Raw genomic sequence first — 9,781 nt, forward strand, 5'->3', positions numbered from 1 at the left:
CTTTGTGTCTGTAAATTTTGTGGGACGGCGTGGGGTTGAGACCCGAGACATGAATAAGGTGTTATCTGTTATTACGCCATCTGGAAGTGTATCTTTCTATAGGAAGATGTTGGTTGACTGCCCAGTGGAAATTCAGGAGAAGCTATTATTGGCGAATCTTGTGCTATAGGACATGTCGGGGTTCGATATCATTCTGGGGATGGATTGGTTGTTCTCCAGTTGTGCTGTGATCGACTGTCGTAGGAAGGTGGTAGTTTTCAGACCTCCTGGGGAGTAGGAGTACGAATTCGTGGGATCGTGTGTGCGTTCAGCGCCACAGATTCTGTCAGCACTACAGGCGAGAAGGCTACTCTTGGACGGATGTCAAGGGTACCTAGCTTGTATAAAGGAACCGCTGCGGAATGAGTTGAGACTCGAGGACATTCGGGTGGTCAGCGAGTTTTCCGGATGTGTTTTCAGATGATTTACCCGGTTTACCACCAGATCGTGAGGTGGAGTTTGAGATAAAGTTGCTGCCCAGTAAGGCACCGATCTCTAAAACTCCGTACCGGATGGCTCTAGTAGAATTTCGGGAGTTGAAGGAGCAGTTGCAGGAATTACTGGACAGGGAATTTATTCGACCTAGTGTTTCGCCCTGGGGAGCTCTAGTGTTGTTTGTGAATAAGAAGGACGGGTCGATGCGGATGTGAATTGATTACCGTGAGATTAACAAGGTAACTGTGAAAAACCGTTATCCTTTACCTTGTATAGATGATCTCTTTGATCAGTTACAGGGAATGCGGGTCTTTTCGAAGATCGACTTGCGGTCAGGGTATCATCAGGTGAGGGTTAGAGCGGAGGACGTAGCGAAGACAGCTTTTCGAACCAGATATGACCACTGAGTTTTTGGTCATGCCTTTTGGGTTGACGAATGCACCGGCGGTGTTCATGGATCTGATGAACAGGGTTTTCCATGAGTACCTAGATCGATTAGTAGTGGTAATCATTAATGACATTCTGGTATACTCGAGGAGTACAAAAGAGCACGTTAAACATTTGAGGTTAGTATTACAGATTCTGCGGGAGAAGAAGCTGTATGCTAAACTGAAGAAGTGTGAATTTTGGTTAAGTCAGATTGCGTTCTTAGGCCATGTGGTTACTGGGGATGGTGTATCAGTTGATCTTAACAAGATTGAAGCTGTGGTCGACTGGGTAAGGCCGAAGAATGTGCAGGAGGTTCGGAGTTTTTTAGGACTGGCGGGTTACTATCGTCGATTCGTAGAGGGTTTCTCTCAACTGTTTGGACTTCTAACACAATTGACCAGGAAAGGAGTGCAGTTTGAGTGGACCAATGATTGCGAGCAGTGCTTTCAAGAGTTGAAACATCGGCTAGTTACTGCTCTAGTGTTGACCATTCCTTCGGGGGATGGTGGGTTTGTGATTTATAGCAACGCGTTTCTGAAAGGTCTGGGATGTGTGCTTATGCAGTAGGGTAAGGTAGTAGCATATGCTTCTCGGCAACTGAAGGAATATGAGTAGAACTACCTTACGCATGATCTAGAGTTGGCTGTTGTTGTGTATGCACTGAACATCTGACGACATTATCTGTACATGGTGCAGTGTGAGATCTTCATTGACCATAAGAGCCTCAGGTATTTCTTCACGCAGAAGGAGTTGAACATGAGGCAGAGGCGTTGGCTAGAGTTGATTAAGGATTACGATTGCACGATCAGTTATCACTCGGGGAAGGCTAATGTGGTAGCTGATGCGTTGAGTCGGAAGTCAGGGCCTACGGCTGTATCTGCGGTTATAACTCAGTGTCACATCAGACGGGATTTGGAAAGCTCAGGTATAAAGTTGGTGGTTGGTGATTATCAAGCTTATCTTGCTGGTAAGGTGGTCCAACCGACCTTGTTTGAGCGTATAAAAGCGGCACAGGCTAGTGATGTAGGGTTGACAGAGGTTATGGAAAAAGTACAGCAATGACTGACTATAGAGTTTAACATCTCTGAGGGAGGTGTGTTGAGGTTTGGGACCAGACTATGTGTTCTGAACGATGATGAAATTAGAAGGACGATTCTAGAGGAGGCGCATCGTTCTTTGTATACGGTACATCCCGGTAGTACAAAAATGTATCGGGACTTGCGCGAGACCTTCTGGTGGTCTGGTATGAAGAGGTAGATTGCTTAATTCGTGGAGTAGTGTCTGACGTGTCAGCAGGTGAAAGCTGAACATCAGAGGCCAATGAGAGCATATTTTCATGGATTTTGTGACCGATTTGCCATTAGCGCTTCATGGGGAGAATGGTATTTGGGTGATCGTGGATAGATTGACAAAATCTGCTCATTTCATACCGATGAAAGTTAGTATCATTTAAGTAGGCTAGCGGAGTTGTATGTGCATGAGATTGTGAGAATGCACGGGATACTGGTGTCTATTGTGTCAGATCGAGATCCGAGGTTTACCTCTCGATTCTGCTTGCAGGAGGGATTGGGGACGGAGTTTACTTTCAGTACGGCGTTCCACCCCCAGATTGATGGACAGTCGGAGAGGACGATACAGATATTGGAGGTTATGTTGCGAGCTTGTGTGTTAGACTTCGGTGGTAGCTTGATACAATTTATGCTACTTGTGGAGTTCACTTATTACAACAGCTTCCAGTCTAGTATCGGGATGGCACCGTTCGAGGCTTTGTATGGTCGGACGTGTCGATCTCCCTTGTGTTGGGATGAGGTTGGTGAACGTCAGATGTTAGAACCTAAACTTGTGCAGCAGGTGTTTGAGAAGGTGGGTTTGATTCGGGAGAGGATTAGATTAACTCAGAGTCGGCAGAAGAGTTATGCAGATGTTCGTCGCTGTGAATTAGAGTTCGAAGTGGGAGGTAAGGTATTTCTACGAATTGGTCCGATGAAAGGGGTGATGAGATTTGGGAGAAAGGGCAAGCTGAGCCCGAGGTATATCAGACCATTCGAGGTACTTAAGCGAGTGGGTCTGGTAGCCTATAGAGTTGCATTACCTCTAGCACTTTGGAGGGTCCATGATGTGTTTCACGTCTCCATGTTGAGAAGGTACGTGTTGGATCCTTCACATGTTATTAGTTATGATGAGTTGGAAATTGGGGATACTTTAGCGTATGAGGAGATACCTATTTAGGTTCTAGACCGTAAAGTTCAGAAGTTTCGTACTAGAGAGATACCGTTAGTGAAGGTATTGTGGCGAAACCACGAGGTTGAGGAAGTTTCTTGGGAACTGGAAACGGAAATACGCTGGAAATATCCACAGTTGTTTTGAGCACTTGTACATGATCCTACTGTGGGTTGGGATAGGTGGTTAATCATCGGGAGTGTATGTGTATTGTGAACTCGTGAGACCGTTGTATATGTAACCACGGTATTTCTCCGCCATAAGTGAGGGTATGTATGTGTATGTGTATGATGGGACTGCGCTGTAGTGATCGCCAGTTCGCTCTTGAGTTGTATCTATGTGTTCGATTGTATGTATGAATCTGGGAATGAGAGATGGCAAATTTCGAGTACGAAATTTTTGTAAGGAGGGGAGATTGTAAGAACCCGAACTGTGATAATGAGTTTATATATATATAAAGAGAGGGACATTTTGGTAAAAGACCAGATTCGTCGAGGAAGCCAGATTTCGTCGACGAAGCCTGTGTTCTTCTTGTTGACGAAATTCAGAGTCTCGTCGACGAAGAGAAGCCGAGGAGTTTTGGAAATCGGGAAATATCAGGATTCGTCGACGAGGCCATTGATTCGTCGACGAATTCAGTGACAGATTCGTCAACGAAGGTACCATTTCGTCGACGAAAGTGGGCCGGGTCAAAGGGCTATAAAAGGAAATTTCTATTACTTCTTCACTAAGTAACTTAGAAAAATCTCTCTCTCTCTCTAAACTCTCCCTACTCTCTCTCTCTCTAGATTTCTTCGTCGATCGTTGATAGAATCGGGAAACAGAAGTTACCACAAGGATCGTGGAAGGATTCGCTACAACTTCTGCGAATCAGAATCTCGTTTCGGAGATTTTCGGGTTTTGGCGAAAAATCGAGGTAAGGCTCGGTTTTCATTTCTGATCTGGTAGTTTTGTAGAGTGTTTTGTAACTGAATTCACGTAGTAACTTAACCTTGGGCTTTGATACCAAGTGTCATAGTCCGACTATTTTCACACCCTTGTGAAGGGCCGTGCGGCGCTTGCTAAAACACTCTTGTTTAACTAGCTAGCCTATCATTTACCAACATTCATCTACGAAACACTTTCATTAGCATTCATGAAAGTAGTGGCAAACAAGCAGTAAACATTGAATCTACGCAATTCATTAACAACACCTCCGTTGACTTTGTGTGCTTAGCGAAGGAGGCAAGTAGGCTAAACACGTTGACAAAAGTTAGTGAGTTTTACAATGACTAATGAACACTCACCTTCCCCTAAAGAGCTTTTTAGGCCATTGCCACTCTAGCACTAGGAAACATCAAAGTGATTGAGGAGTCGTACTGCCTTATTTGGCATGCAAATAAACTACTAGCAGAAAATAACCCTACACTAGTATTTACATGATGGAAGCCCGTCCCAAGTACACGAGACAAGCCGTCACAGGCAAGCATAATGCTTTGAACAAGCTTAGCTCGTGACACCAAGTGTTGATTATGCTTGTTAAAATACTACTTCCCTAGTTCTGTGTACTTATTTTTCCCATAATCCCATCTATCAGTTAATATATTTTATGAGGCGAAGTTTGATTCATGTGATAGTCATTGGCTTTTAGGGGATTTGATTGTTAAATTGTATGCTGCAAGCCATTGTTTACCATTTGTTTATTCATGGTAGCTTAGAACTTGAAAATTTTATTTGGACTTAACAAAATTCAATTCCTAGACACCTGTGATAAAGAATTTCCTCTAAAAATGCATGTAGGGATGCCATCGCCTGAGGGGGAGGAGGGCGGGTTCATCTCTTTATCTTGATGTACATATTGAGGTAGGTTCTGGTACTTATGCTGATATATGCTGCATGTAGTGAATCTCTGGTTTTATCTGCATCCATGTGTGATTTCCTTTCAGGTTGATCCTTTTTCTAGTGTCAGTGCTGCACATGATGTTGGTGAGAATGTTCGTCATCACATTCATGCATCCCATCCTGACGTAGCTGAAGTCTTCATACATATAGGTAATTTACGTGCTTTTATTGTTAACTTACATTCATATAACCATTGACCTATATTGGAATTTCAATGTCAGAGGTGCTGTTATTTGGCAAATAGACTGAATAAAATGCTTGACATATGTACAATCCCAATGGTTGTCCTTAAAATAGATTTTCTTGCTTGATGGTCATGCCTTTCGAGACTTCCTATAAACCATTTTTCTTACATCATTTGTTGATTAAAAGAAACATGGATCACTTATTCATCCTTTTTTTTTTATATGGAAGAGTTCTTGCTTTTTGAAAAACATGGTTTACTGAAGTTTGATTTACTCTCTTGCTGCTACATTAATGAGATTACCTGAGCCTCGACGATATACTGTTACACAGAAGGAGCAATAACTATTCTTGCTTGGATTTTGATATTAGCATTCTGTTGCTGTGACACTTGTTTTGCTGTTGAACACTATTATATTTGACTAGTTTATAGAATGGGGAGAGCTGGCAGGAGCTTATGTTACCACCTTTAGCCATTTTATCTTTTAAGCAAGGGGTGAGCATTGGCCCAATTGTAAGGGTGTACATGCAAACCTGAAGGTCATGGGTTCAAGATGCAGAAACAGCCTCTCCAAATATGGAGGAAATCCTGTGTATGTCATGCCCTTCACAGATGTCTTACAGACGTGGATCTCTTGTGCATTGAGTGTTGCATTTGCATTTTTCATTATTCTTTAAACACATAATGTTTCTTCTCAAGTCTCAACAGTAAGGGTGCCGTGCCCTCAGCAGGCCATAGATGTGGCGTGGGAGCTTTGCATGTTGTGTTTTTTTTTTTTCTAATAAGTTTGTGTGTTTTCTTTTAAACAATGTTTCTAGTGAAAAGAGGTGGATTAAGAGAGTAAGAGAATTTCAACTTGTTAACATTTAATGCTATCCTGACATTGCCCTTTCAAATTCTCCATGGTATTCTGTGTGGTGCACATGCCAGTGTTTGTTTTCTATTCTGTGAATAGATAGCATATTTTTGTTTTGATGTCATTGATGTTTTCGTGTATGCATGCATATATACCTTCCATTTAAACTATTGGTTTTGGTGTCATTTATTGGTTATGAATGCCCTTGTAGATCCTTCAATTTCACAGCTTTCACCTGGTTCAAAGGACAAACAAGAAAATTTTAAGGAGGCTGACAATCAAGATCAGAACATCTGCTCAGAGCATAAAAATATTGAAGGCATTGTTTCCAATATTTTCTCAGCAAAATTTTCAGAGGTATTGGTTTTTCTTGTTTCTGAATTACTTCTATGCTCAACTCTGCTTAGTATATGACTTGTAGTAGATGGAGGCTTGTAGGCTTTCGTGGTTTAAACTTCAAGCAGTGAAGCATGTCAGGGTAGACACTGATGAAATTGACACTATAGAATAAGATCAGAGGGAAGAGTTTGCGTCTTATCTTATTTTGAAACCAGCCCTGTTACTTGGATGGCAAAAAAGTTCTTGAATGTGTGAGATTCAAAAATAAGATTGTCCACACTACTGTCCTAATGAAATTTGGCATACTGAAAGTATCCTAGTTGAGATTGATCATTCTCTACTACCTGCCGTCTACGCCTCTTCATGTTAGGAGATCAAGCTTCAAGTTTAGGTATCTGGCGCATAATGCTCTTATAAGTCCAGGGGTCCAAATTTACATGCAGTGAACTAGGCAACTGGTTTTTTTTTTTGGCCTGTGTTTGCTTTCCTTTCACTTATGGAAGCCCTTTCAGACATGAACGGGCTGTACATTGGCAATCACATAATTTGATTGCATTTATTTGATGTCTCAATGACTTAAACATGCTTGAAGGCTTTATTAACAGAATTTTATTGCGCGCACACTGGTTATAATTATATTCTCCCTTATCTTTTTGTGGGAAGAGTGGGGATTGGAGTGAAATAACATTTTTCTGTGATAAAAAAATAAATTTAAATGCACGAACACTCTTCTCCATTGTTATCTGTTTTATGTGCACCAATAATTGAAAATAACTAGTTTGAATTGGTTTCAGAAAATGGTCGTTGAGCACATGACACGGCACTTGTTGCAAGGCAAGATTTTACTCCAAATTGAGGTCTCCATGCCTCGGGACGTTCCGATTTGGTAAAAACTCGAGTCTAAACTCGTCATAGTGTTCTCACTGTTTATGTTTTACTCCACTGCAGTGGATTATCATTATTTGAAATATTTTTCCTTATCTCAGTGATGGAATGAAGCTGGCAGACGAAGCAAAAGAGGAGATTTTGAAGGCTACTTCTAATATCCATCAAGTTAGCATTCTGCTACATTTGGGGCATAGCAATTTAAGCAAATATGCAAACTCAAGGGAAAGCTTGAATACAAGTGGTGCATCGTCTGGTTAGAGATAACCGGGAAAGCTTGAATACAAGTGGTTAGAGATGGGTTATCTCTTTTGTTAAGAACTGGCGGTCGATCTCATGTTATATTCACAATGAGCTGCCCTTAATCTTCATATAGGGCTACAAGGCGTGTGGAATGATGGAAGAATTTTGGCATCTGGCTTTCCGCTTTTGATTCTTCCTACTTTAATGGAATGGTGAGTGAAGAATATTCAGTTGTGGAGGAAAAGAACTCGCAAGACTAATCAAATTTCCCAATTCAAACACAAGTATTGATTCATATTTCTGCATTTCTTTCAACGCAAACAACCTCAAAGCTGATGTAAAATTGACACTGAAAAAAAAAATGGGACTATGCAGAGATATTGAAGGAACACTTCTCACGTTTATATTTTTTTGACCATGAAATCCAATGTACCTGATGTTATCAAAACTACATTTCTTTAATTAACTTAGTTCTTCTTGTATTGCCGATGTTTACTTTGCATGATTTGTTTGCGAGCCCACTATAATATAAATTATTATATGACAATTTGTGTAAGCATTCAAAATTTCTATGGAGATATTTAACAAAAATAAAAATTACTTTTAAATAGCCATGAATTAGTTATATGTTAATAATAGTAAATGTAAGTAATATTTCTTACATTATGAACAATTTTAATACTCAATTAATATTATTATAATAAATTCTATCAAAGGGATATAAACTGATATCCCCTCAAATTACATTAGAAAATACAAAATTTGACTATTTTAAAAACACCAATTACATTTTTTCCATGTTTGAAAAAGATATGATATATAATACAAAGTCATTCTAAATTTTATTTAAATTTGAAGTTTGAAACTCATGTTTAAAGATTGTAAGCCAGAACTTTAGAAATGAAAATAAGAATAAACAATATAGAGGAGATATGAAGCAATTTGAAATAGCTGAAGCCATTGATCAGATAATTGTAGTCTGATTTTTAAAATCAACATTGTATCTTCTGAATCGGATTTCATCACCCCAATGGCTCATTGATTGATTAATGCAAAAAAAAAAAAAATCCAAGAAACAAAGAAATCAAAATCAGAAAAATAAATAAAAAACAGCGAAAAAAAAAGTGAGCTGAAAATCAAAGGAAACATGAATTTTTCACAATCACAAGACAGTTTATCCCTATAAAAATAGGCAGTTTCTGGCATCGAAGCCTTAATCATTAAAAAACCTAAATATAAAAAAAATTATCAATCAAAATGAACTGGAGAGAGAGAGAGAGAGAGAGAGAGAGAGAGAGAGAGAGAGAGAGATGAGGCTCAGAAGGATCCATTGGTGTTTAGTCGTCATAAGAGAGTGTATCTCTCAGAAAATAGGTAGTTCAAAACATCATTGCCCCAACATCAAATCACCCAAACAACTGCAAAAAATAAAGAATAATAAAAGTAGCGAATCACAGAAACGTAGCGAGAGAGCGAGAAGGGGGGGAGGGGTGGTAGAGAGGAGGCCAGAAAAATCATCAAGCCATAAACGGAAGATCTCATCTTCCTGCAGAGACGCCGAATGTGAGGATGTTCAGCGCTGCGCATGTATATATAGAGGGAGACCACTGTAACTAGGGTTAGGGTTAGGGTTAGGGTTAGGGTTTCTTCACAATCCCTTCGCAATTCGCGGTTTTTCATGTAATAATATGCGCATGTTCAGTTACCAAAGTACCCTTTTTCGTTGCCTTTCCCTTGTTGCGATGTTCTCATATGTAGGCTATACTTGTCATTTGATTGTCAGAAAGGCTTGTTTATTTGAGAAATAGTTTTTATTTTTATTTTATTTTATTTTATTTTTTAAAATTGAAGGGCGAAGGATAATTTTAAAATTTATCCAAAACTCTCACAAACCTTTTCTCATATTTGAATTTTGAGATATTTACACATCACAATTTTTATCTTTTCCAACTTTTTGCAAAATGGAGAGGAAATTAGTATCTTTTTATCAAATCTTTTGAAACTCTTAAAATTTTATGAAAGATTTCTAAAGTTTTTAAAATGTTAGGAGATTTGATATATATATATATTTAAGCTTGATGTACATTATTGGTCGATAGCTAACAATTTAAACTTTTTGGTAAAATAGTAATCTAACTCGATATTAGAGTTAGTTACTAGGAGGTTCGCGTGCAGTCTTTAAGCTTTAGGTAAAGTGATAATCTAACAATATATATATATATTAAAACTTGATATATATTGTTAGTCGACAACTAACAGTTTAAACTTTT

General features: G+C 39.3%; 1 protein-coding gene and 2 non-coding genes across 5 annotated transcripts in view; 1 reads left to right on the forward strand and 2 right to left on the reverse strand.

Moving 5' to 3' along the window:
- The window catches only part of LOC131156328 (metal tolerance protein C1), a 52,838-nt gene extending 44,845 nt beyond the window's left edge, over positions 1–7,993 (forward strand). The window contains exons 8-12 of one of the 3 annotated variants that reach the window (XM_058109921.1): positions 4,903–4,965; positions 5,049–5,154; positions 6,256–6,401; positions 7,178–7,269; positions 7,370–7,993. In XM_058109921.1, the coding sequence (XP_057965904.1) occupies positions 4,903–4,965; positions 5,049–5,154; positions 6,256–6,401; positions 7,178–7,269; positions 7,370–7,529 (567 nt within the window). In that variant the 3' untranslated portion in view covers positions 7,530–7,993. Of the gene's footprint in view, positions 1–4,902; positions 4,966–5,048; positions 5,155–6,255; positions 6,402–6,482; positions 6,531–7,161; positions 7,270–7,369 lie in introns of those variants that run through there. The other 2 variants (XM_058109922.1, XM_058109923.1) reach the window with 2 other exon arrangements.
- Positions 7,994–8,469: 476 nt separating this feature from the next.
- LOC131156880 (small nucleolar RNA Z155) lies at positions 8,470–8,544 on the reverse strand. The gene has a single exon (XR_009137145.1). It is a non-coding gene; the product is annotated as a small nucleolar RNA Z155 (small nucleolar RNA).
- A 278-nt stretch (positions 8,545–8,822) lies between these two features.
- On the reverse strand, positions 8,823–8,910 carry LOC131156879 (small nucleolar RNA R41). Its single transcript, XR_009137144.1, has one exon. It is a non-coding gene; the product is annotated as a small nucleolar RNA R41 (small nucleolar RNA).
- Positions 8,911–9,781: the final 871 nt, after the last annotated feature.

Source organism: Malania oleifera, chromosome 5 (genome assembly GCF_029873635.1).
Source record: "Malania oleifera isolate guangnan ecotype guangnan chromosome 5, ASM2987363v1, whole genome shotgun sequence".
NCBI classification, from domain to species: domain Eukaryota; kingdom Viridiplantae; phylum Streptophyta; class Magnoliopsida; order Santalales; family Ximeniaceae; genus Malania; species Malania oleifera.